At 43.4% G+C, this 27,379-nt stretch overlaps 8 protein-coding genes across 8 annotated transcripts; 6 read left to right on the top strand and 2 right to left on the bottom strand.

Annotated features, from left to right (window-relative positions):
• Positions 1-1,755: 1,755 nt before the first annotated feature.
• K444DRAFT_612605 (alpha/beta-hydrolase) lies at positions 1,756-3,016 on the bottom strand. The gene has a single exon (XM_024880169.1). It carries the CDS (start codon positions 2,785-2,787, stop codon positions 1,843-1,845), a length of 945 nt encoding a protein of 314 aa, XP_024737355.1. The 5' UTR covers positions 2,788-3,016; the 3' UTR covers positions 1,756-1,842.
• Positions 3,017-4,635: 1,619 nt separating this feature from the next.
• On the top strand, positions 4,636-5,502 carry K444DRAFT_721726 (uncharacterized protein; the record flags this gene model as incomplete). The annotated part of the gene is made up of 1 exon (XM_024888531.1): positions 4,636-5,502. One exon carries the CDS (start codon positions 4,636-4,638, stop codon positions 5,500-5,502), a length of 867 nt encoding a protein of 288 aa, XP_024737354.1.
• A 1,013-nt stretch (positions 5,503-6,515) lies between these two features.
• K444DRAFT_392957 (uncharacterized protein) lies at positions 6,516-7,549 on the top strand. Its single transcript, XM_024872462.1, has 2 exons — positions 6,516-6,954; positions 7,015-7,549. The coding sequence occupies exons 1-2, from the start codon at positions 6,897-6,899 to the stop codon at positions 7,467-7,469; spliced, it is 513 nt and encodes a 170-aa protein (XP_024737353.1). The 5' UTR covers positions 6,516-6,896; the 3' UTR covers positions 7,470-7,549.
• Positions 7,550-9,600: 2,051 nt separating this feature from the next.
• Positions 9,601-10,686, top strand: K444DRAFT_629398 (uncharacterized protein; the record flags this gene model as incomplete). The annotated part of the gene is made up of 3 exons (XM_024883049.1): positions 9,601-9,988; positions 10,226-10,345; positions 10,607-10,686. 3 exons carry the CDS (start codon positions 9,601-9,603, stop codon positions 10,684-10,686), a joined length of 588 nt encoding a protein of 195 aa, XP_024737352.1.
• Positions 10,687-13,135: 2,449 nt separating this feature from the next.
• On the bottom strand, positions 13,136-14,550 carry K444DRAFT_721723 (uncharacterized protein; the record flags this gene model as incomplete). The annotated part of the gene is made up of 3 exons (XM_024888530.1): positions 13,136-13,699; positions 13,829-14,129; positions 14,331-14,550. The coding sequence occupies 3 exons, from the start codon at positions 14,548-14,550 to the stop codon at positions 13,459-13,461; spliced, it is 762 nt and encodes a 253-aa protein (XP_024737351.1). The 3' UTR covers positions 13,136-13,458.
• A 697-nt stretch (positions 14,551-15,247) lies between these two features.
• K444DRAFT_528441 (uncharacterized protein) lies at positions 15,248-16,396 on the top strand (the record flags this gene model as incomplete). Its single annotated transcript, XM_024874723.1, has 1 exon — positions 15,248-16,396. The coding sequence occupies one exon, from the start codon at positions 15,248-15,250 to the stop codon at positions 16,394-16,396; it is 1,149 nt and encodes a 382-aa protein (XP_024737350.1).
• Positions 16,397-17,163: 767 nt separating this feature from the next.
• K444DRAFT_528183 (uncharacterized protein) lies at positions 17,164-19,143 on the top strand (the record flags this gene model as incomplete). Its single annotated transcript, XM_024874697.1, has 2 exons — positions 17,164-18,598; positions 18,644-19,143. 2 exons carry the CDS (start codon positions 17,164-17,166, stop codon positions 19,141-19,143), a joined length of 1,935 nt encoding a protein of 644 aa, XP_024737349.1.
• Positions 19,144-20,006: 863 nt separating this feature from the next.
• K444DRAFT_612601 (uncharacterized protein) lies at positions 20,007-20,736 on the top strand. Its single transcript, XM_024880168.1, has one exon. It carries the CDS (start codon positions 20,086-20,088, stop codon positions 20,533-20,535), a length of 450 nt encoding a protein of 149 aa, XP_024737348.1. The 5' UTR covers positions 20,007-20,085; the 3' UTR covers positions 20,536-20,736.
• Positions 20,737-27,379: the final 6,643 nt, after the last annotated feature.

The raw sequence follows: 27,379 nt of genomic DNA, 5'->3' as shown, positions 1-27,379 counted from the left end.
TTCACGCTCCTCAGTGTCTTCGCTATTCCAGCTCTCGTCGATATTCTGATGTTGACCATGACCGGGCACGGAATGCATCTTAGAGTGCAGGTCTCATAACTTTTGAGGTGCAGCACAGCGCCACCACTGTCTTGATGACATCGCTCTTGCCCGCTGGGGCAATCGGAACGTGGATCACATGCTGTGGCACGTACTGCCTCACGTCGATGGCCTTTTCGGCCATGAATTACTTCGTAATTACCCGTCTTCTTGGCGGATTTGCCTTCACATTCATTGTCAAGCTCGTCGGCTTCATTGCATTCGCCTGCACAATCAGTGCCTACGCTGGCATCATTTTCTTTCTCTATCTTGTCGTCCTTACCACCCACAGCTACCTTCTTGCAACTCTTGCCAATTCCAATTCATGGGAACAGCTTTCTTGTCGGTCAGTATCTAATTTGTTGTCTCCCAACATCGGCGACATATCAACGGAGCATTGGCGTTGACCTTTAGGTCCGAGCAGTTATCATATGCCGTATTCCAGTCCTGTTCGTCTCTCCACTTGCAACGATATTTGTTCCGCGTCACGACATTATCATTTGCCTCGCGGTGCTTTACGTCTTTGTCGATCTTCTGCTACCCGGAGTCCGTTGGTCTGGGTCAAGGTGGACCACGTGGTATCAACAAATCAAATGAATTACTGATGCCGAAGTGAGGGGCTGGTAAATTGAGAAGCAGCAACCCAGTCGCAAAGAAAGTATCGAGAAGATATTAGATCCAGCAGTCCTAAGCAGTGTGTCAAATGAATAGAGTAAAATAGAATAATGGCCGTTACTCATAATCTATTCAAGTATAAACCCCGTTACTCATATTTTATTCATATATTACTCAAGTTATTCATGAATATTCATGAATAACTTGAATAACACACGTGATTATTACACGTGATATGGCTAGCCTAGTTAGGTAAGGCTCCCGGGGGGGGCCGCACCTAGTGCCACCTCACTACCTAATTAGGTGGTAGTAGCACTTAGTAAGTAAATTGAACCTTAGTAATACTTCAAGTTTATTATTATAGAAAATCAGTATATAAGTGCCCTTATATGAGCTTGCTTAATAAGCACCTTATTTATTTTTTAAAATTAAAATATGTGTCAATTTATAATAATCCCGTGACTTACACGTGACTATTCATGGTTATTCATGTTATTCATGAATAATTATTCTATTTTACTCAAGTTTTTTAAGCTGCTCATTACTTATATTTTATTCAAGTTATTCATGAATATTCATGAATAACTTGAATAACTTGAATAATCCTTTGACACACTGGTCCTAAGCCTTGCTCGCGAGAGCTTATTTCAAGAAGTTCTCAGCGAGCAGGAGAAATCCATACTCTCGTTCAGAACCAAGGACTCGCTGATAACTCAATTCGCGGAGTCCTTCGAGCTGACTTCTTTATTGATGGACTGGAGCTGTCTAATTAGCGGAGTCGCCAGACCCATCGTCTTCAGCTCAGCGTGGAATATGCAAACAAAAGTTGCGCTCTTCTCCCTGCAGAGGTCGCAGCTCGGTATTAGATTCCATAACAGCTTCCTCCATTGGCGTCAAGCTGATGATGAGATAGGATGCACAATGTTGTACTTTGTGTTAGCTTTGCTTGATACGGAGGGATTTAAATATGATTGGAAAATGGATGGCTGAGGTGGCCAGGGTGCTAATATCGAAAATCGACCTTTCATTTCTTAAGTATTTGGTTTGTTTTAGACCGAGATTCTCATGTCACTCAAATGATAGAATTAATTTGTGTTAATTCGTTAGAACTTAGAAGTGGTTTTCTATTCCTTTCATCTCTATTTCCATCTACCCAATCCAAGCCTTCGTCACCGCTTTCAACCCCTCCTGCAACCAAGGCGCCTCATATTCAACTTCTCCATCAAAACCATGCTCTCCCTTCTCGAACTTGGCCACCACCCTCCCCTTGCCAAACTTTTCTTCCCAAGCCTGAGCAAACCTCCTCGTTTCTTCAGCCGGCACAGCACTGTCTTCCGTCCCATGCATCGTAAACAAAAACGGCACCTTCTCCTTGCCACTCATCTTCTCTAGCACTCTCGCAGGATAGATTTCATCCTCCTTCCCCAGAATCTCAGGGAACAATCCGTTCTGCAACGCGGCAACAGCGAGCGGCATTCTCGCGTACGGGTCCGACTCCGTGACAATCTTCCCCCGATCCATGGTCGCCAGGTACTTATCAAGCGTTTCTTCCCTATTAATAGTAGGGATACCAAACGGATGTTTGTCCCCAATTTCTGCGTACCAGGGAGAATCAAGATATGTCATCGGATAACAAGCCACGACCGCTTTTACAAGATCAGACCTCATAAGCCCCGCCTGGATCGCTAGATACCCTCCCGCACTCTCGCCATACACCAGGACTCTTTCCAGATCCGGAGTAGTATCACTACCGATGCTCTTTAAACACCCCGCGAGATCGTTCTCCACCCAGGTTAGGAGATCTCGGATGTCGGAGAGAATTTCGAGACCAGTGGCTTCGGGTGCGAGGCGGTAGTTGGCGCTGATTCGGATGGCGTTGTGTTCCAAATTGTAGCGACGCGACCAAGAGGTCGACCAGTCGGGATACAGGGCGTTCCCCGCGAAGAGGAAACCCCCGTGGATGTGGATTATGATCGGTGCTGGTCCAGAAGGGAGAGTCTTGGGGAGGAGCACGTAGAGGGGTATGGGTTGGGAATTGACGGTTTTGTAGGGTGTGGTGGTGACGGTGAAGGGGGAGTAGATTTCTGCGTCCATTTTTCGGAGTATGTTGTTGGGAGTGAGAAGATATGATGTCTCTGGTAGGGTTGAAATTGGAGTGGTTTCGAAAATCGAGCGTTCGGTAGCCTTTAGTTTTTGCGTGGGATGGTGGGGTGGTGAATGCGGCCTTGATTTTTGGCTGCGGCACAGATGCCGATGAAGATTTTTTTTGATGCGATTGGTTTATTTAATGATTTGAAGATGCAAGGTGAATTTATGGGACGATAGACCTTGAGGAGGTCTGGGAAGGGTTTTTTTTATAAGAGGAAATTCCGTGAGGAGGTGTATGTAGCCTCGCTGTTCGGCCCTCGTTGGTTACCAGGCTGCGGAACACCCGAAAGGCATTATTAATATATTTCTGCTTGCTCATCGATAGAAATATCGTTTTACGAATCCACTCCGAGAATCCGTGTCAGGAAATAGTTCTAAGCACACTGCGCTTCCTTCCACCTCTGGTTAGCTACAACCAAAGTTGCTGCTGCGGTGTCTAGATATAGTTTAGAATTCTTCCAGATCTACCAATGACCATTGTGCCATTGTAACTTTGCAGCCATTTATAGCGATGCGAATGCCCGTTCGTGGCGGGGTTTCGGCCTCCCACCGCAGCCGGCCTCGCGCTCCGGACTTTAGAGATGTCGCCTCTCGGCTTTGGTCCGCTTTTACATGATGAGCAAATCACACCGCATTCGATGCGTAAGAACAGATTTCAGTGTACAGCCTTACCAGGGGAAGATCTAAATGCCGTAGAGATGGGAAAGCAGTGCTAAATCCGTGGATAGTATTTCAGATTACAAATTGAAAGGGTAAACAAAAATGACACTCTGTTATTGTAAGCTGGCGGTTACTTAAGTGAGAACGAGGAATAATAATTCCCCCGAGCTTAACATCTCATTCCTTAAGCAAACAGAGGTTCCTTTCATGGCAGAGAATATGAGAAATGCTGGACCCAAAAAGATGCCATGAGCCAAGAATAGTATTATGGTTTACCAGACTTGTGACCATACTGAGTTGTCACGCTGGAAGTATTTCGACTTAAAGGCATCGTTCACTGGAACTTTCAGTCTTTTAAAAGATTAAAGCTAACGGGCCCTTTCTCATAGGTTTTGCGCCTTGACTTCCCGCTATAGCATTCAGAAAAGCTGCGTTTTATTTTGCGCTCGATAATTGGCGAGATCTAGGAAAGATTTAGGGGAGTGCCCGCGGGGTAAGGTTAAATTTCCTCTGTTCATGGTGAGGGTAATCCCCTATTTAAGTGAGGACGATGACAGCACAGTTGTTCAGGCTTCGAGATGCCTTGCTATGCACAATCTATAATTTCAAGCAGCAGAGTGGATGATTTTGCGCTACGACCACCACCTCGTCTTGTTACCTCAGCCAAAAATTGTAGGTACACTGTTTTAAGTCGGATGTTTATAGAGTATTTTAATGACAAACACAGGAGCAAAATACGTGTTGTGCCAAAGAGTACGCTGCTTAACGTTTACGTAGAGAATTTGCATAGGCAATTGTATTTCGCACTATGCTGCGAGGGACTACACTTCATCTCGTGTGTAATGTTCCGATCTTTGCAGGAACTTGGTTAACACATAACTGTATATCTGGTATAACTCCATTAAACTTTTGGTTATCAATTTAAATCGTGGCATACCATGTGGGTCCAGTCTACTGGCGGGATTTTTAGTGATCCAGAATGTGTGACTTTTGGTAGGATATCCACGTCATGTCTGTGACTGTCTCTGGCGTTAGCTCGAACTTCGTTCTTCCGTCTTGTATTTAATCTGGTCTGCGCCCCCATTTAATCCCATATTCAGATAACATTACTTCGCGCAATCTTCAGGCACTACCATGTCTAAATCTTCGCCGCCAGTCCCAAATCTTCGTCAATGGCCCCCCCTTGACTTGATTATCGTTTACATACTCATGCTGCTAGTATACATCCCGTTCGTGGTCTGTATTGTGGCCTACTTCTTTTTGGGGCCCGGCGTCCTTGAACAACCAATCGAGATTGCAATATCTTTTCAGTCGATAATCCTATTCATATCCATGATGGTACCTCTCGTCACCTCGATCGTATGCGGCTATAGGTCCAACAACATCCAAGTTTCCAACGGGCAAGAAAAAGAACAATGGGCGGGGGGTCTAGAATCGGCATTCGGGACTTTTGCGCAGAAAGCAAGATTCCCTTTCGAGATGAAACACCCTGTGCATACCGAATGGTTTGCAAGATATTTAATGGTGGATTTTGCCCGATATCTCGCAAATCCATATCACAGTCTGTCGTTGTTTTCAAGGAGAAGACACACTTTTACGATAGTGTCGGGTCTAGTGCTGGCGCTATGTATTGCAGGCATGCCGTTCAGAGACTGGTTTGGGCACAACGGCATCACGACTAAAGGTGGCGAGACTTGTATGCAAGGATTTAGCTGCATTCTCGTAGTCTTCTGGTGTTACACTCATTGGGAACCCATGTGGAAAGTCGGATGGGTACTGAAGATGGGTGGTATTGCTAGACAGATTCGGAGGGAGTGTATAAAGAATGGCAGCGTCAAGGGGTCAGAAGAGGATGTTGAGAAATCTGGGGTAATCGTAGACCCCAAAGAGAGGCTTGAGTGGTGGATTCGAGAGATTTGGAAGGCTTGCGGGGATGGGCGCGATATTTCCCAGTCTGAACTTTCTCAACTGGAGGAGAATCGTGAGAAGCTATCCAAGTAACAAATTCTAACTCTTATCTAATAAAACTTAAACATTGCAACTCTTTATTTTGCGATTTCCACCTACTCTGATGGTGACTCCTGTGGCGGAACTACAGTGGGTGGGGATCACTCTGCAATCTCAAAGATCAAAAGGGGTTGGGGGGTATATTGATATATTCCGGAGTAAAGGGGTCAACTCGATAAGGTCTGCTCATCACGGCTAGGATCGTAGCAAGCGTCGAGGTAAATCCAGGTTTGTTTCGACCTTCGTCCATTGACATCGATGTTCACTGATATAAGCCGCTTGAGAATTTCGCAGAGATACTGCTCAACCCTATGCTCCATATAAGGCACCCATCAGGGAACGGCATGAAATTACGAGAAAGCCCAGAAATCGAGGATTTCATCAGCTCAGTCGTCGGAGTCTGTATCAGGATCTCCCTCCCGAGTCGATTTCCCTTTCCCTTCAGCAACGCGCCCTCAGTGTACTCAAGCCCGTGTTGCTACGCATCCTATACGATAACTTCTCGACCCAACCCACCACCCAGAATCAACAAACAAATGCCGCAATCTGTTCATCCTTATAATGAAATGTCCTCGGGCCGAACCAGGCACACAAAATCAACAAACAATCGCGGCTATTCGGTATAAACCTTACAGTGAATATTCTACCACCCCATATCCACCGCACACAACCAACAAACTAATCAACCTTACAATGACTACCCTTCAACCCACTCCACCAGGCAAAACCAACAAACAAGTCTCCCAAACGGGAGTCAACCTTGCACCTGCAATGAACGCACCCAAGCGCATCTGACCGCACAAACAACAGAGGTCTAGCTTGAAGACTCGCTTGACAAGCTCGGTGGTGCCTGCCCCCCTGCGTTCCCCCGAGAAGACGCAGTATACCCCGGTCTTACCCACGAAGGGGGTACCCACAACCAAGCTTGCCCTCCGAAGATCTCGAAAGCCGCAAGCGTTGCAAAACAAAACAGGTCTACCTGTCCAACTGACGGCGGGGATAGGATAGAGGCATGGTTTGAAACGCTTTGTCCTCCATCGCGAGGAGTACAGTACCAGCCCTCGCCAGCTCAAGAGCCGCTCCCATTCGCCTTGCACATCGTACGAGCGAGCGATCAAGACCAGGAATGCCACGGACGGTGCCTACCACACGGGGCCAGGGATCAACACATGGTCGATCAGAAAGATGAGAAGGGAGACACGCCACGGCATTTTGCGCTTCGTTTGGATAGGACGACATGGCTACCGCTTTGCTCGATGCAGGCGTCGACTGAGAGATCTTGGACAACAGTGGGTTTTACTCGCCGTTGCCCCTCGCGATCAGATACCTCTCTCCCCGCATACTGGGCTGCTACACCTTGGGCGTGGACGTCAATGCAAGAGATGTAGATGGAGATGCAGAAGACGGAGAATTGCCGCTGGCAAGTTGCACCCTGCGAGAGCAAAGGTGTGCATGAGCATCCCTTCTCCAACACGAAGCGCTCACTCATTGATATAATGTGCGAAGGGCCATACCGTACACCCCTCGTTGAGGCATGTCACCAGCGGGCCCGTCGACGGTGCTCGCGAGGCTCTCTCTTGCTCAACACACACTGGCGCCGATCCCAACTCTGCACACACACCACTGGGACCCCGGAGCCCTCGCCTCGTGTTGTCACCGCGACGAACAGAAACGAGAGCGCGGCGATGATCGGGCACGCTCCTCAGCCACGGAGCGCGGGTCGACGCGGAAGACACCCATCATTCTTTTTATTGAAAAGAAAAGCCTTCCTCTGGTCTGCGACTGGGGACTGCGCAGGCGTCGAGGCTGCTGAGCCCGAGCACGGGTACGGCGCATCTAGCTCGACGGCATGGCACTCCTCTGCGCTGCTGAGGCTGCTGATATCGAGGTTGCTCGGACTCTGCGCGATCGAACGACGATTGGACGGTGCTGGCAAGGGCTGCGTTCGGTGGGGATGGTGATCTGGTGAAGCTGTTGATGGGGCGCGGGACTACTGGCAACCCGACAGCGGCTGGCGACTGGACGTTCCAGTTTGATGCAGGTGAGTCCATAGGGGGGTAGATAGGCATCTCCTTGGAAACGGTGAGGAGGGTGGACAAGGCTTGGGAGGTGTAGGGGAGAGACTTTTGAGTCCGAGATAGAGAGCTCCACGGAAGCCTTCCTCGATCAACTTTAATTGTGTTGGTTTCCTCAGCTGAATCTACTACGCAGATTAACATCAATTAAGCGTTATCGAGTAACGCCAAGGGATTTGTTTTAAGGGATATCAACGCTTTGGGCTTGTCTTTTTTCAAGTGATGGTGACGAGTGGGGTTTCCGGTGCAATGGTATCGCTCCATTCCCTCGGGGCGTTGATTCTGACCGTGGATCCTCCGAGGGTGTTATAGTCTAGTCCGTTGTATGCCACATATGCGAGCTGTCCGTGAAACCTAGGAGGGGTAGGGAGGACGGTTTCCCGGAGTGCGTTAAACATCCCCGCTGGACGAGGGATATCCTGCGTAATTCTCTCAACCTCTTCCGTGCATCCTTGGTCCATGGCGCTGCAATTCATAATACCCTGTCTAATGCCTAGCAATCCCCCCCAATCCGGTTGTGGAAGTCAGCTATAGTTTCTTCGCCCGATTCGTTCGGTCCGGGCGCCAGAGTGTGAAGAATATGATCCAGATCGCGGATACTCTTGTGTTGCCACTTGGTGGCTGCTGTCACTTTGGGCGTTGTGGAAGGCGGCCATGTACATCTGGGCGGACATCAAGGCATGGGATAGAATATCAAAGGTAGGGATCTGTGGATTATAGCCACGGATTTGGAAGGATTTTAGTACAGAATAAGAAATAAATGAAAAAGCGCGACACTTTCACTCAATGATCTGGTTTTCTTTGAAGAAGAAATAGTGGTCGGTAATTGAGCCTTTCTTGCCCCCTTTCCATTACGCACGGGTGAAAGTTACGCGAGCTTACCCCTTTCCATGACCACACGACGTCAAGGGGAAACCTCCCCCGAATAACTTAATGGGTGGCATTTTTGATAAGAGGTACAGGTGCTAGTAATGGCAACCATACCTAGTCCAGTGAGGCAATAGGAAAGTTCGCCGTCTTTGCATAACCCTTCGAGCTGTCTTCTAGAGTGAGGCACTTTGGCGACTTCTCACGTGACCAAAGACGACAGCACGATGGTGCGAGCTACAATAATGTTCTTGAGTTAAGTTGCAGTTCTAAAAGACTTACAGAGGTTGCCGAGGGTTCCTAGATAGTCTCTTAGAACAAGGCTCTTCTAAATTGTCCGGCTATAAGAGTCAGGGTTAATTCTTATAGGCAATAATATTATGGGATTATATAATCCGATCTTTAAATAAATTTCTCGCGGAAACGCAATTTGAGTGCAACTCTCCGTCACGTGAATTGACGAGGTAGGGCGCGAATTTCTATTTACAAACAGGAAAATGGGAAAATGGCAGACCAGTGTCCTTCATCCTAAACAAGCCAATTTGTGGACGAGGTTGGATACCGTTTCTGGATAAGGCTGAATGCCTGCCGTTTGTGGAGGTTGGCGACTTCCGTGGGACGAGGCTTCTCGCGGAGCAGCCAGAAGAGGGTTTCAGAGCAACAGGCCAGAATTGGAGGCAGCGTCTTGAAAAGTATCAATATAGGCCTTGAAATCTCTCAATCTAATATTGGTATTCATTGACACTGGTCGTGAGTCAACTTCTTCCAAAGGTACATGCGATTCTTTCAATTCACTTTGCTATTAGTCATGCTTGAAGTAGACGCGTCTCGAAAGGTGAGGCGATTCAAGTGCGTCGTGGCTGAGAGGACTTGTCGCATATCTTGCTTGAAGACAATGTTTGCAGTATCACGTGAATTTGCCCTCTTTGCTCAAATGGTACTAGGCCAAATGTTGCAAGCTCAAACGTATTTATAAAAGTGGCCCCCAAAAGAAGGTCGGGGATGTAGGTAAACATCAAACCGTAGAGGTTGCTTCTTGCAGCGGACTGCGGGCGCGTAAAGGTTAGGTAGCAGACCCCAGCTTTGCAGAAAGAATTGATGATGAGTATATTTCTCTTCTCCAACAACGCTCAGTATCCCTGGCTATAAAATGTCTTTCACGAACAATTCTCAGTTAGATGTGCTCAACAAACAAAGCCGAGAAGCGACATCTCGACTCCTAAAGCCTTTCAAGTTCTGCAACAAGCGCTCGCCGTTTTCTCCTGCGGCCACTGAAGCAGAGCAGCCTATCAAACCAGACTCCAATATCTTTTGTAGCCTATCTGAGAACCAAAGTGGTGGAGTAGTGCCCACGAAGCGCAAGACTAACGATGTTACAACAGTCGGGGAATGTGCAGTCCATTTGGAGCTGCTCGAGGCTTTCCTGGTCTTGAAGATCAAAGTACTCCAGTCCAACGCGATTGACAGGGTGTTTGGTATCGCCGCATCAGTGGGGAAGAAGACTAACCTTAAAACCTTCGGGAGAGAAAATGAAAGGGGTATGTTGCAATGGCGTGATTTGATGTAAAAAATGGTGGCGGAATATCGATTTGGTTTTATCTACCGCCCGCAAAGAGGCCGTATCACCAGATGCCTGTCCAGAACTGACAATTTCGACACTCCCACCGTTTGATAGGAATTTGGATCTGTAACGATAATAGATAGTATAGATTGCTGACCTGCAAACCACCTGACTTTTGCCTATCTAAATCTAATCCTACTACACAAAGCTAAAGTCCTTATGCACTTATGTTTATGGTGCACACGTGGCGTTAGGCCTAAGGCTTTTAAGAAGAAGCTCTTAAGGGCAGCATTGACTAGCACAGTGAACTTCGTTCCCACCGTAACAATAACAGGTAGACCAAAACCCATGTTCATGACAATTTGGTGGATTATTACATTGGCAGTTCCCGTTTGCATCGACGCATTCGGCTATAGGGGGGTTGACGTCGGAACAGGTCTTCCTTGCATAAATCTGACTACCAGCTGAGGTAGCTACATATAAAAGGAGTAGGCCTGCAAAGGGTTTTTTGTTGTATAAGTGCATGGCTCTGGCAGATATCTTCTTGGTATATGTTAGGAATTTAAAATAATAGTAATTTAAACTTACATTAAAGAACAAGACACTTATAAAAAGGATAAGTATAACCTGTTAGAGGAGCGACCGTGTATTGACGATATAATAATATGCGAATGAATTGAATTGAATTGGAATGCCTTAATCTCTTCTATAAGGAATGAACTGGGTCCTTTATAGATACTAGTTTAACAGCCGAGTCGTATCAAACTATAGTCGGTCCGATTTAAAAATAATATTACGGGTACAATATTCAGGGCTTGGAAAGCAAGGTAGAAGGTCCCTTACGAAGATGATTCAAAGCTAAAGGAGGGAAAGCTAGAATACAGAAGGTTGCGAGGGTAAAGTGCAGCTGCAATAAGGTTGCGAGGGTAAAGTGCACCCGCAATGCGCTAGCCCGCAAGGGGCTTAGCGTTCTAAATATCTCCAAGCCCATTCCCATACTACTTGTTAAGTAACTGTATCAAGTAATCAGAACGTCGAAACCTGAACTGTAATAAATAATGCCTTTAAATTTTAATTTAAAAATTAATTAATTATTAGGTTATTTACTTTTAGGTATAAGATTTATTACTAATAACCTAATAAAAATCTTAGTAAAGTCTTAGTATATTATTTAATTTTAACCTCTTTCTTTTTACCTAATTAGGGTTAGCTTAGTTAATTAAATCAATTAGATTACTTAAGGAAATTAACTTATTTAAGGTTACTAACTTTATATTTCTATTTATAGTACTTATATAAGCCTCTTAGCTTAATTGTATTTAATAGGAATTATAAAATAAATTATTTATTATTAAACAATTTTAATTTATACTAATAGCCCTTATATAAGAGAACCTATAATTTTTTCAAAAAAAAAAATCACTATTTGAGGTTCGTTGAGGTTACAAGCTAAGCTATATTATAGCTCTTAGAAGGAATACCAAAATCACGATTTTTAGCAAAACCGGGCAAAGAATGCAGACTTTCGAAGAAAACGAGGCGACAATCATGCTTTCCTGCAAGAACCCTCATATTGCATGTCGGGACCCCAAATGATTTCAGAGCCTTGGATACAGGTCTCTCGCTGGAAAAAGGAAACCGCACTCCCCCCCCATTCGAAATTGGGGTGTCTCTTGGGAAACATTCACATTTTCACCAAGGGTTCAGAAACTGTCACATCACGTTATTAGATTTTTTTTTACAATTTTTACAACACTTTGCAGGGATTTCCGGCAAAGAAAACAAGTGACGGTTGGTGATGAAATCCCTCCTCCCACCAATCCACAAAGTCCGAAATCTCTCACGAAATCGGAAGACGAGAAGGGGCGTGTCCCCCCTCACCCAACTTTCGCCATCTGCCTCTTCCGAACTTTTGAAAAGCAGCAGGCGCTCAACAAAGCTGGGTCACGTGTGGATCACCAACGCGTCAATTAGGTTTCCCGTGTTGCATTGATTGCGAAACCGCTCACCTCCGAGCTGGATGGCCGCGTAATTGTTCGGCATCCGGAACCCCACCTCTTTTCACTGCATGAGAAAAAGAAAAAGAAAAAGATCCCGAGTCGGATCGGGGACCGTCAAAGGGTTGCTGTGCTGTGCTGTTGCTGTGCTGTGCCGGGGCCGCAGCGCATCGCGTCGCGTCGCCAGGCTGTCAGACACTCTCTGCATTTGAAGCATTTCCATCACTTGCTTGAAGCGAGAATTGGGGATCGGATCGTCGAGAGGCCTGTCTCACGACGTGACGCGACGAGTGCCGTCGTCCCAGCCAGACGATGTTTGGGATCCTGCGAGATCTATGGCATGATGGCGACGCGGCGGAGGGATGGCTCTGCCTTTTTTCCTGTGCCGGGGTGTGCGGGGAGACGGAGGGCGATTGAACAGGCAATCGCATGATCGTGCGCTTTACTTGCGCACTCACTGCGCGTGGCAATTATACCTTAGTGAGCAGGAGCATGGTTGTTGGGGAGAAGTGGAGTGGAGTTGCGAATAGAGGGACTGGAGTGACGAGTAAGACAGGCATGAAGTCGGTGAGCGAGGGGAAGCAGGCAATGGAAAGCAGGTTGGTGTTACTGTCGCAGTCACAATCAGTCCACGGCCACGGATTTGAATGCTGGCTCAGTGGTTCTGTGATCTGTGATTAAATGTGCAGTGTGCATTGCAGGGCATAAATTGTTCTTGGTGCTGTAAGGAGACCGATGGGGTGAAGGCGTGCAAGTCCGCGGTGGAGAAGAGAGGTTGGGGACGGACACCTCATGTACGGCCGGAACGGCATCGGTTCGGATGCAAGCAGACGGAAGGCACGTGAGAAGGGAATCGGACCGGGAGTGTGGCGGTGCAGGCATGCGATGATGCCGAGAGGTTCAACGCCGGCCCGATACTTTTCAGCTGCACGTCTCATCTCGAAAAGCGTTTGACCACGGAATTATTAATGCCAAGAACACGAGGGCGGTAGTCGTGAAAAGTTGTAACAATGACGGCGAGTGACGGTGGACGGATGACGTACCGGTATTTTAGTTGACGTGAGTTCTTGAGTTCTCGATGAAGATGGGATGGGAATCGAGCGAGGAATTCAGGAATGTCGATGGCTGGGGAGAACCTTGGTGACGAGGGCCGGGAGCGCAAAACTGGGCAGGAAATCATAGGCGACGTTGATATTGCATGTGGTGTGAGGGGAAGCTGTGGGCATCGGTGTTCGAGCTGGAAGCGGTGGAATGAGGGGCAGATAAAGTAAGATAGGAAGGTCCCCGTCCTGTCCTTGAATACTTGGTACTGTAATGCTATGCTGGCTTTAATCCGGGCTTTGAGCTTCTGGAGCCAGAAAAGAGTTCGTGCGAGTCTGGCTGGCCTGGCTGGCCTGGCTGGCGCTTAAGTAAGCGGATGAGGATGGTCGAGTTTGGAGCTTGTCGCGCTTTAGAGTTCTGAGTGGCGGATAAGCACTGAGGCATGACGGCGCGCCAGCACTGAGGCATCTCGGCGGCGCCGACCTGGAGATTTGATGTTGTCGGCGCCACTACTTGTCCTACTGGTACGAGATGCTCCGCCGAGCGCGACAGCACCGCGAGTGTGGCTCAAGGAATCGAGGGTGGGCAGCGATGTCGACGGCGCAGGCGGTGAGTGGATGGACGGGAAATCCGTGGTCCTATCTGTAGTCCTACGTCAGTCAGCCCGCTGCAGGCCCACTGTGCGGGGGCAGCATGGCGTCATCCCATTCGCGCAAGAGCCGCTGGTCGCAGAGCGGACTGGTCAGGATCGCTGCTGGAATGTGCTGCAGCCTACGTACTCTGTACAGTACTCCGTACAGCAGACGTTGTACGAAGTAACCTTAACCGTCGTGTGAGACCACCAAGACCTTGGAACTTCCCCAGCTGGAAGCCCGAGGGTGTCCAAGACTCCAAGGGAGGGGACCACACTACACGTTCCTGTCTTCCTGCCCTCCTGCCCTCCTGCCCTCGGCAGGCCCTCCTGCTGGGCCCCTGGAGCCCTATATGAGGCTGTTGATAACCCAGACCACCTTCTCTGCGTGACGTCCACCTTCAACTCGGAGCAAAGCTTGAGAAACCAACCCTGATCATCCTGGCTGGCTGGCAAGACACAAGTTCTTGACTTGAATGAATGCGAAACATACGTCAAGGTACAATCTCTCCATAAAACAATGCTCGCGCCCAAACGTGGCCCCGCCTGACCTGCAAACGTTCAATCTGCCACTGCATGGCTGGCTCTGCACCCCGTCGGATCCTCTCTATATTGAAATCTTGTCATTACAGTACAGTACAGTACAGTACTTCGAGACATCCTGCTCATCTTATCGCGAATTATTGCATCCTCGTTGCGGGCCTGCTCGCGGCCATCGTCCCCCCAGGCTGCTGCCACACTGGCCCCTTTTCCCTCAGCTCGAGCCTCGAGCTGACCGCGCAGGGCGTTCTTGAGTTCGTGCAGGAGGGCTTGCTCCATTTGGCTATTAATTATTTGGAGAAGAGGCGGGCTTGCGGCTTGAGCGCCCATCCTGGGCACCACAGCAACAGCTGATTAACTGCCACTCAAGAGGTGAGACCTTTCTGCTTTTTTGCGCGCTGCTCGTTTTATTACTTTTCGTATTATATTGAACACAACAATTGCTTCATTTTGCACGCCGAGGGGATATATGCACTCGCATCCCCACCTCTGTCCTCGTTGCTCCTCGACCGTCGGTATCGCCGTGTTTCTCTCTTCTCAGCTGCTGCTGCTGCTGCGGGTGTTCTCTCGCCGTGGCATGTCTGTGTCGGTGTCCATGTGGCTGATTCCGACGCTTGTTTAGATCGCGCTAAACTAAAGCATCAAACTCTCCGCCCCATCAAGTAAACGAAGACGAGAGACCCCCCCATCCACCTCTGCGACCCTGCCCACGAGGCATTTCGATCACGACCCTCAAACCTACGCCTCACATCTCCAACTCTCTTTTCCCTCCCTCTCAATTGCACCACCGCAATCGCTGCGCCCACTTCCTCGCCACGAATGCAATTAACTGCAAACGTCAATCTTGATCAACAACGAGCTACTGTTATCCAGCCATCCTACGCTACTGCTGTCGCCCACACTGCTGGAAAGACTAGACGGCCGCCAGCATCTAGTCTTCACCAGAAACAGCCTCGCTGGGAAACCAGCCAATAACACACCTCAGCTCAGTCATTGTGTCGGCATCGACATTTCCTGATTCCCAGTCATGATGGCCGACGTCCCTCGCAGGAAGCCCATGCCTCCTGGATATCACGGCTCTCAACCCCCGCAAACGTCGAACATCTACGGCCATTCACGGACCCGGACGACCTCCTCAAATACCTTCCCCACCATCCTCTACCCGCCTCAACCCCAACAACTTTACCCAAGCAACATGCAGGCCCACGCCTACAGCTCTCGCCGAACACCCTCAAATGCAACCTACTCCACCACAGCCAGCAGCGGAAACGGTCCTGCTCCCCTCCGACCAACCTCCCAAGACCTACGACGATCGACCTCCTCTCGATCTGGCGGGCTCTCGCCAGCAACAGGATATGTGGCGCTGATGCGGAGGCAGAAGGCCACAGTCTGGTGTGATCGAGCACAGCATGAAGATCCACGGTTACTTGCCCAGCAGAAGGCTGCCAAAGTAAGAGCGACAATGGAAGTCATCGGCGGACCTGGAGCAGGGCGGCTGCCCACAAGCGGATCGGGCAGCTTAGCAGGCGGCAACAGGGTCACAGCGAAAATCAGGCATCACGGCAAGTCCGGGCTGGTTGGATACAGTCCTGGGGACCTTGTTGGTGGCGTAGGAGGTGTTCCCATGCGATTAAGTGCCAGTGAAGTTGAGGGAGGGGACAGTGAGGATGATGCGGATAGTGGGAACGTGCAATACGGCGGGGTGTACCACCAGCGGACTGGCAGCGGGAGAAGCAGCGTCGGAAGCGGTGGAAGACGAGGCCTCACATATTCTCGACAATCGGGTGCCAGTTCTACGGTTGGGAAATGGAGCGCTGGGAATACTCCACCGAGCGAGAGTCAGAATTCGATCCAGGATCTGGCTGGGGCGGGCGAGACACCGGTTCCTGGTGGCCATGTACGGGCAAAGGACTACTTTGCCACGGATGGAAGCAAGGATGGGACACGCAGCACTGGAAGTGGGAGCAGTCAGGAGCGGGCAGACAATGTGGCGGAATTGGGCACGGCGGATGCTGCGAGACTTGCTAGCAACAGCCTGATGAAGTCTGCCATCACGCGGGAGAAGAGCGTGAAGAGCCCCGAGGAGCTGAGGAGAAGAGGCAGCGTTGATGAGAGAACGATGACGATGAGCGCCGGGCGATTGTATATTGCGAATCCGGATGCGGACAGCGATTGAAGGGGTACAGCGGAGGATATACCAAGTTTGAATACGTGAGCGGGGGCTCAAAGTGTATGCATTTCAGGAGTTTGGCGAGACTGGATACCGACTTGGGGATTTCTGGATTGGCATTACAGGTCTACGACCGGATGCATTTATTTGGCCGGCGGACTGAGTCCAGTGAGCGGCAACCTTCGTTTTAGCGGCATTGCATGCATAGGAAGCCCACAATGGCAAGTTGGGATACTCGAGTAATAAGAGAGACGCTTCAAAGGAGACTTTAAACATTCAGACCATTTCCACGATTGAATGTGCCATTTCCATTTTTTCTCTCGTTCACTTCCGATATATGATGATTCACATACAGCTTCTGCTATACAGAAATCATTTTAGATTCACAAATAGTTAATTAATTTGAATCGAGGTCGTTTTTATTTTTTGGCCCCCCTCGTCCGTTATTCTTTCCCCTTAAAGCGGCACTTACCGAAACGCGAAACCACTTTCCCGGGAAAACGCGAGGCGCGTCCATCTCAAGACCACCTCCACACATCAGAGAGCCTCAACAAACGACAACACCAATGGTCTCGCAGAAGGCGTGAAGGCTCGTTTCATCGCTCCTTTGATTGATTCATTGTCTGCTAGTCCACACTTACCTTCAACATCCACCTCGACGCGTCATGATGGAGGTCGAAGGCTCCCAACGCTCTCTGAAGAGGGATCATGACACTTTCGAAGACCTCGCCGATCTCGAAGAACCATGCTCTGTCCCTGCAAATTTCCTCGAAATGGTTGAGTCACAACGAGAGAAGGACGAGCCTGCGCCCGGATCACTCCCAACGCCGCCCGTCTCCATCGGCACGAAGAGAGACCCAAGCCCTGCACGAAGCACAACCGGCTCATTGACAGACATCGGCACTGCAACGTCCTCGAACAGAGGCCAATCACCAATGCTCGGCGTCCCGCCATCTTCCACGAACCTCACTTCCCCGTCTCCGTCGGCGTTTGCGGCACTCAACGGCAATGCTCCTCCGCCGGCAAAGAAAGCGAAGCTCACGTTCGCGGAGAAGGAGGCCAGGCGAATAGAGAAGGAGTTCAAGGACCAACAAAAGGCCGAGGAGAAGGCTAGGAAGGAGGCGGAACGAGCGGCACACGCGGAAGAGAAGGCACGCAAAGAAGCTGAGAAGGAGGCAGAGCGAAAGAAGAAAGAAGAGGAACGGGAAGCAAAGCGTGCTGCACAAGAGGCTGAGAAAGCTGCCAAAGAGGAGAAGCGGAGGAAGAAGGAGGAAGAGAAGCAGAAAGCTGAGGAGGAGAAGCGGAAGAAGGAGCGGAGCCAGATGAGATTGGGAAACTTCTTCAACATTCCGGCTACTGCGAGACCGAGAGGAGCGAGTGTCGATAGCCGTGGTCGGTCCTCGATGAGCCCTGCTCCGTCGAGTGCTCTAGCTGCTGCAAGTCCTGCTGCGTCTGCTTCGACACCCAGCAAGCCTGCACAAACGCTGTACGAGAAGCTCTTCCCGGATTTCTTCATCCAACTTAATGTTACACTTGCACCATTCAGCAGGTTTGAACGAGATGGAGAGGCTGTGGAGTCCATACAGAAGTCGATTGATGGCTACATACATGGCAGCAGAAGCCCGGGCACACAGCGTTTTTTCGATGCACAATCCTTGTTCCACCTCTCGAGCGTCCTTCCTCGTGGCAGACGATTGATGCCAGTCAGAGACATCATGACTGAGTTCTACTCGGGCAACGCATCCAAACCGATCGACCTTACTACCGATTCTCAGAACTCGCAAATCAAGCGGACGGGTGACCTCCTTCGAAAGATTCCCATGAAGCTCTTGCACTTCCGGGAAGATGTTCGACCACCGTATCGAGGCACATACACCAGCCGACCTGTGACTGGCATGATAAAGCTTGCGCGAAATCCAATGCGTCGAGACTTGCCAAACACCGACTATGACTATGACAGCGAGGCTGAATGGCAGGAGGATGAAGACGCCGAGGACCTGAAGAGTGAAGGTGATGAAGATGAAGAGGTGGACGATGATGAAGATATGGACGGTTTTCTGGACGATGAGAATGACGAGACTGCCAACTCGAGACGCCTGGTGCTACAGGGTGATCTGGAACCTATTTCTACGGGCCTGTGTTGGGAGGATCGGAAAAAGAGGAATACGAATGTGAAGATGGTTCCGTATCGGATGGAGGTGATTCTTGGTAAGTTCTTGATTACATGTGCAAATTACTTGCTAACCTATCCAGACCGGAGCATCAAATCCATCGACCCGTTCTCCAAGGCATACTGGGAGCCCGTTCCGACAGCTATGGATCCCCCGCGTATTCCCCTCAACACAATGAAAACCACCTCCGCCAACTTCAACGGCCCTACAACCACCTCCAAGACCGTCAAACCATTCTTCTCAACCGCCACCGACGTCCTGAAATCGTCACCATCCACCCTCTTACCCCCTCAATCGACCCTCCCATCCAACCCATCCCCAGGCCGCCCATCAACCAAGCCAGCAAAAGACCAAAAACCAAAGAAGCTCCTCGGCCAAGATGATATGCCCGCCTTCTGCGCCGCGGTACAGGGTTCAGATCTGAGTAAAGTCGGTCTCATCGAGGTGCTGAAGAAGAAGTTCCCAGGTCGGCCCGCGGCTGCTATCAAGGCTACGCTAGAGGCGGTAGCGAAGAGGGAGGGCGTTAAGGAGGTTGATAAACGGTGGAAGATCGTGTCCCAACCCCAGGTTTCGGCAATGTAAGACGGAGCGTACAGATTTCCGATGGCATCGTTGTGTGGAACGTGGACCGAGGAAGATTTGTTCATGTTGATTGCATTGAAGAGGAGCACGGCTTGTGCTGGAGGCCTATTCTGCTTTGCTGTTACAGTGGGGAGATAATACGGAATGGCGTTTTTTTGGCGTGAAGCGGAATATGGTATAAAAGGATGATTATCGATGCATAGTTTGTTGCTTGCCTGCCTGCTTGCTTGCCTGTGTTGTGGCTCTTTCAAAGACAAGAGTCAAAGGGTTCAAGAGAGAGCGGCGAGAGAAAGAAGAAAGAATGAGGGCAGATGTATTATACGGACGTTGGGTTGGCATTTACTAAATAGATCTGCGAATCGAGAAGCAGTGCGTTTCGCGTTTCGCATTTCGCGTCTCTCGCTTGAACATCACGTTCTTATGGCTTTCAGTAAGGGAAAAATGTAACCCCCTCCCCCCCCGTGTGTCGATTGGGGGTGTCAATTGGGGGCCAAACTAACCTGCAAAGATTGCGGCATAAAGTGACGGGATTACAGGGCATTTACATTCGCGTAAGGGTCTTAACGGACTCCAGGGTGTGGTTTAAGGTATTGTACCCGATAAGCATTGTAACTCTAGGCCTGAACCCCCAAAACAAGGGCTGTGAGATATTTACAAGGTGTTTGAAGATCTTCAGGGGTTATGGTATTGCTGGCGGAGCAACTATTGCGCTCGGACGCTGTGAGAGAGCTATTAGGACCCTTTAGTGACTCTGCCCCTGTAAGTACAGGGGATATGCCTTCTAAAGGTACGGTGCCCCTTATTTATAGTTTACAGCGTGCTTATAGGAGAGTAGCCTGGAAATATAGGCGGCTTTAGTGGGTGAGTGTGGTAGAAAGTGACCTGAAAATGGACTTGCAGTACGAATGCCCAAACTACTCCAAGTAACGCCTCCGGAAGTCCATGGATGTCCGTGACCGTACTCGTTCGGACCTCCACCTCGCTCAGCTTCGCTCCCAGTCTGCACCCAACACTCCCGGCTTACCAATTTCTCCATCCCACTCTCAGCACACGAAATATCCTCGCTTCCCACTACCCATCTACTCCTCCAACCCCTCAGCTACAGCCGAAGACGGCTATGCTGGAGCGCCCGGCACCCGACTTGTTGAGGCCAAGCCATCGTCAGCTCTTGCCGTAAAGCTCTTCGCTCCTCAAGCACCACCGATCAAGATTCACGGCACTATACCCAAGGTAGCGCAAACCGGGTTTGGAGCACCGGCTCTACCAAAGGAACGAGTGATTGAGCACATAGCCGCCGCCCCTGGCGAGCAAACCTACAACGCTATTCCCATCCCAGGCGCCTATACGAGCCCCTTAACCAGTTCCGGATTAGCACAACCGCACCATCAATAATTTGGAAGCGTAGCAGAGGCGATCACTAGCAATCAGCGGATAGAGAGTCCTTCAGGAAGCCCAAGGGGATAGAGATAAATAGTCGCATCTTCTTTTCTTATATATTAGGGAATATTAACGGAATTCGGGCAAATCTTGTAAAGTTATTAGTAGTATCTAAGATATAGAGGGATAGAGCAGACGAAATACAAGATAAATGTCACTCGCTAGTAGATATATAGTTAATGTGGTTCTACTATAGAATATACTTTGCTTTATTTAAAGTATAGTAAGTTAGTAACTATTATAACAATATTAAACCTATCTAATATATGCGATATTTTCCTCTTATTAGCGGATAAGAAACTACTTATAGAGTTATTAAGTTCTTTTATTAAGATTTAATATTATATAAAAGAAATTATAAGATAATATAAAGAAAACTTTTATATATCTACTTAAAACAAGAAAATTAGTTTCCTTAATTAAGTTATTTATTAAATTTCTAAAATTGACTTTAATTTATTTAATAGAAACTACTTCTTCTCTTAGCTATTTATACTAATTATTTTAATAGTATTTATAAGCCGCTCCTCTATAATAATTACTTGGCTCGAGATAACTTACTCGACTTTTTTATAAAAAAGACTTAAGATTAAATTTATAAATATCTTTTTAATATTTCTAATACTAAGAATATAATTATAATTAGGCTTACTATTCCAGTCTAGTTTAATATAATAATTGCTATAAATAATTAACTAGTCTATTAATTGCCTAGTTTCTTTTAGTAATTTATTTCTATACTTAAACCTAGTAAAAAGAGTATTATTACGATTCCCAGATACCCGGTATCTGAGATGCCTCGCCAGATGCCAGATGCCTCCTAGGCGCACGTGACGCGGCCGCCTCGCTAGGGAAATATGCTTGGAATACACTAGAGATATTTAGAAGGCTAAGCCCCTTCGGGACTAGCACACTGTGGGGTGCATATACTCCCTCGCAGCCTCCTGTATTCTAGTTTTCCCTTCCTTAGCTTTAAATCGTCTTCGTAAGGGACCTTCTACCTTGCTTTCCAAGCCCTGAATACTATACCCGTAATAGTATTTAAAGCTCACTTTCTTTAATCCTATAGAGGATTTCAAATAAACTAATTTAGAACTATTAGTAATATAGGTACCGCTAAGATAATGGAACCTCAGAAATACGAGTAATAGACTTTAGAATAATAAAAGCAAAAAGCTTTAGAATCCTTAGAGAAATCAGGTATTTATATCTTTATAAATATATACTAGTAATATATTAGAAACCCCTTCCGAAAACCCGAAAATTAAAGAACCTCAAATAAAGGCTACTCTTTAACCAAGTTCTAGAGTAATAGGCACTTATAGGCTAGTAACCTGACTACTACCCTCAAGCCCTATCTCATAACCTTATAGGCCCTATATATATACCGGTAATAAGACTACTAGGGAAAATATAATAAAAGAAAAATATAATAGATTAATTTCCTAAGATATTATATAACCAGAAACTATATTAACTTCCGCTAAGGCTTCTGGTAAAGCTCCTACTAGTTTAGGTTATCCTGTTAGTAGCCCTTCCTAAACCAAACGTCCTATTAGTATTTCTGGAGAATTTATAAACAAGTTTATAGAAATAGAACCCTTTGCTTTTATTATAAAGCTTCTGGAAACTAAAGACTATATTATTACTAGAGAATTATATAAATAGGCTAAGAAACCTAATACCTTGCTTTTAAATATTAATATTATTATAAAAAGCTATCGGGAAAATATTTAAAGAGCTATTTTATATAAGAATACCTATAGTTATAATAAAGCTATTCTCGAAAATACTAAGCTTTATAATACTAAGCTTAAGGATAATATTAAATACTATATAGCTATAGTAAATTAGCTTATAATAACTCTAACTATTTCTATTCCGGCTATTCCGGCTACTCCGAATCTTTCTTAAAAGAATTCCGAACTATTTCCTGCTTATTTCTATTTAGAATTCCTTATATCTTATACTTTCTTTAGAAATACTAGAATTACTAAGCTCCTAGATTTAACTTTCTTTATTAGAGATTATACTATCTTTAATAACTAGCTAGTTTAGATTAAGAATAAGCTATAAGGAAATACTAATTTATATTTCTTAGAGAATCTTAAGATTATTTATATTTCTAATAAACTTACTAGTAATACTCTTGCTCTAACTAATTCTTATATAAATAAAAATAGTCTGAATTAGTACTATTAGCTTTTAGAGTTCTACTTTTACCTAAAAAAACTATATTCTAATTCTAATAAGATATAGAATACTTATTATAATTTTAGTAAGCTTTAAATATATTCTAGTTAAGTATTTTAGAAGTTCTATATTCTTTTCTTATAACTATTTATAAAAGGTAATATTAGTCTTTAAGATATTAAGTATAAACTAAATAAGAAGCTTTTACTAAAGCTCTAGGAATTAGTATATATATACTATAATAATTCTTCTATTAATACTACTTGCCTTACTTAGTATTATATTACTAATAATTAGTAAATTAAGGCTATATATAAGAAAACTAAGAAATATAAGAAAGTAAAAGCTATTCTAGCCAAGTTTATTTCTAGTACTATATTCCTATATATTCCTAAGAAATATATTTCTAAGAAAGAGCCCAAGAAGCCTATATTAATAACTCTTATTAAGTATATATTCCCTTATAAATATAAGTAATATCTTATAAAAACCGAGAATCTCTTAACTATTAAATACTTTAATTATAATAAGTTTAATTACTATATTAGATACTATCCGGTTCTATATAATAAGGAAATCAAAATAGCTCTTTCTAGAATTAAGCCGGGCTTAGTTCTTATTTTACCAGAATATACTAATCTAATAAAGTATTTAGAGAATTCAAGCTCTAATTCTGGTATAGAACCGGGAAATAAGTATTCCTAAAGAAAGTCTTTACTTTAGGGGCTTATAATATAAATTTAGTAAAAATTAACTTAACTTATTTAATAGGAGGAAATACTCTTATAATATTCTATACTATTAGTATAAATAAATTAGAAATTAAATCTTTTTCCCTTATTAATACTAGAACTAATAGTTATACTTTTATTAATACAAAGCTTATTTAGCTTATAAAGTAATTCTTAGGAATAGAATTATAATCTTTTCTCTTATCCTATATTATATATAGTTTTAATAAAAAGCTAGCTAAGTTTATTAAGAAATATATAGAAGTTTTGCTTCTAATTAATAAATAAAGTATTAATATACCTATAATTATTCTAAATCTTAGAAATTATAATATTATTCTTAATAGAAAATAAGTAATATATATTAATATTCTAGTTAATTATAGAAGATACAGGCTTATATAGCTAAAAAAAAACAAGCCTAAATCTATATAATTTAGTTATATTATTAGTACTTTATAATAATAGCTAGAGAAGTAACCTAATAAGAAATATTAAAAGAATACTAATTAATAAGATTCTATTATAAGCTATTTCTAGAAACCTTTTATTCTAAAGTAATTTTTCTTCTTTTAGACTAATTAGAGAAAATTATATAAGACTATAAAAAAGAAGCTTCTATAGCCTAATTAAAATATAATACCCAAGTAAAAGCTAAAGAAGTAGAAAGAGGTCCTTAATAAAGAGCAAATATTAGACCTAGCTATTCTTATTTCTATAGTATTTAATTATATAGCTAAGAGAAAAGATAATATTATTAGTTAAATTTCTATTTACGAGATTAATAAGAAGCTTAAAGCTCGGAAAAAAGAAGCTATCTCTAGCCTAGAGAATTAATAACTAAATGAAATAGAGCTTTAGTAGCTATAGAGAATATTATTCCCGGAACTTAAGAAATATACTTTTGTTTTCTCTAAGAAGAAATCTAATACTCTTTCTCTTTATAAATTATATAATTATAAGATTTAGATTAAAGGCCTAAAGGAAATCGAGAGTATTAGATATTAATTCCTCTAGTAATAATTTACTTAAGAGCTTTTAGAAATCAAGTATTTCTTAGAAAATAATCTAGCTAAGGGCTTTATTAAAGCTAGTTAGGCTCTCTTTACTTTACTAGTTCTTTTTATAAAGAAAGTAAATAGAGGTTTATATTTTTATATTAATTTCCGCTACCTAAATAATATTACCCGGAAGAATTAATATCTTCTTTCTCTTATTAATAAGACTTTAAATTAATTATCTAAGGCCAAGATCTATACTAAATTAGATATTTACTAAGCTTTCTATTATATAGCTATAAACCTGAACTTTTAGAAGCTAATAATATTCCATATCTATTATAAAATATATAAATATAATATTCTTTAAAAAGGCCTTATAAATAGCCCGGCTATATATTAATACTATATAAATAATATACTCTTTAAGTATCTAGATAACTTTTATATAATATATCTTAATAATATTCTTATTTATTTAGAGAACCTAATAAAGTATAAATAATATATATAAAAAGTATTAGACTACTTATATCTTACTAGCCTTTAAGTAAATATTAAGAAATCGGAATTTAAAATTATATATATAAAGTACTTGAGCTTTATTATCTTTATATCTAGTATTAAAATAGATTCTAATAAAGTTAAAGTAATATATAATTAGTAATTCCCAAAAATAGTTAAGGGTATATAATTCTTTCTCGGCTTTTATAACTTTTATAAATACTTTATTAGAGAATATAAACAAATTATTAGATTTCTTATCTTATTTATAAAAAAGAATATTTTCTTTAAATAGTTCAAGTAATATCAAGAGGCTTTTACTTACCTAAAAAAAGCTATGATTTTTACTCTAGTTTTATAATACTATAATTCAGATCTGCCTATAATAATAGAAATAAATATATTTAAAGAAGTAGTTACTAGCCTATTTTCTTAATAAGACCCAGAAACAGGCCTTTAATATCTTATAGCTTATTTTTTCAAAACTATACTCCCGGTAAAGCTTAATTATAATATATATAATAAGGAAATACTTGCTATAGTTCGAGTACTAGAGAAATAGAGAGCTAAGCTAGAGGGCCTTTAGGATACTTCTTTTAAGGTCTATTCTAATTACTATATCTTAGAATATTTTATAACTACTAAGAAACTCTTTTCTTAATAAGTTAAATAGGCTAAGCTCTTATTTTACTATTACTTTAAGCTTATATATTATTCTAGAAAATCAAATAAGTAAATAAATACTTTATTATAAAAACAAGATAAAGTAAATACTTAGGGCCAGATTAAGAAAAAGCTATAAACTCAAGTACTTCTTTCTAAAAATAAGATTAATCCAGAGATTATCTATAACTTATAGCTTATAGTAATACTCTATAAGATTAGCTTACTTAATCCGGAATTCGGCCCTAAAAACCAAGTATATACTAAAAACTTTCCGGAAAAGAATATCCCTATTAGAGATATAATTCCCCTAGAAAAAGATATTCTCTTAGAAGCTTTACTAGTAAACTCTATTATAATAGCCCTTATAAAAGCACTATTAGAGGCTCCCGCTAAGTATAGTAGTTTATAACTTATAAATAAGATCCTATAGAATAATTATATATTACCGGATCTAGAAAAGCTATATATAACAGCCCAAGCTAAAAGTAATATCTAAATACTATAAGACAGCTTTCTTTTATATTATAGAAGACTCTATATTATAGAAAATAAAATAATCCCTAAACTACCTTTATAGATTATCCTAATCCGTAAAATATATAATAAATCCCTTTCTAAATATCCTAGATATATAAAGCTCTATTAGCTATTAAAGAAGTAATATTACTAGCTATCTATAGGCAAGAATATTAATTAATACTATAGTAATTATTATACTTATAAAAAATCGTATATATCCAGAAATAAGAAGCCTGGTTTGCTTTATTTTCTTCTAGTTTCTAATTATCCCTAGTAATATATTACTATAAACTTTAAGAGCTATTTAGAAAATAAAGCAGGCTATAATATAGTTATTATATTCGTAAATTACTTATCTAAGTACCTAATTATAATTCCCATATAAGATATAATTATAGCTAAGTAGCTAGTACCTCTATTTTTATTTCATATAATATACTAAGTAAGTATTCCAGAAATAATTATATTAGATTAGGAACTCTAATTTATATCTGATTTTTGAAGCGAATTCTATATGAGAATTAGTATAAAGCTCAAGCTCTTTATAGCTAATTATTCCCAAATAAATAAATAAATAGAGATTATTAATTAGTACTTTAATTAGAGATTATATCCGTATATTAATTATTACTAGGATAATTAGAATAAATAGGTTACTATAATTAATTATTAATAAGCCTCTCTTTAATACGAAACTATTAGCTAGTCCCTATTTATAACTAAAAAGAGCTATGAGCCTCGTACTTCTCTAAACTAGAACTTTCCTATTAAAGCTAATTTACCTAAAGAGAAGCTAAATAGAAATAAAGCTAAAGTATTAGTAAATTAATTATATAAATCATAATAACTTACCTAAGGCCATATAGAGCAAGTATAGGAATAATATATAATATAAGCTAATAAATACTATTATCTAATTAATTTTAAAGTAGGAAATAAAGTATAAGTTACTATAAAGTACTAGAAATCCAATTATCCGAGCCAGAAGCTAGGAAACTAAATAGAGAGCCTATTTAAGATTCTAGAATAGTATAGTTATTTATTTCTCCTAAAACTACCGGAAATTATAAAGATATATCTAGTTTTCTATATAGAGAAGCTATAAAAAGACTCCCAGAATTCTCTACTAGGTTAAGCGAATCCGGAACCGCCTCTATTAATACTAGAGAATAGTAAATAAGAGTATGG

This window comes from Hyaloscypha bicolor (assembly GCF_002865645.1).
Source record: "Hyaloscypha bicolor E unplaced genomic scaffold K444scaffold_60, whole genome shotgun sequence".
Lineage (NCBI taxonomy): Eukaryota > Fungi > Ascomycota > Leotiomycetes > Helotiales > Hyaloscyphaceae > Hyaloscypha > Hyaloscypha bicolor.
This window is presented reverse-complemented; position numbering and strand designations above follow the sequence as displayed.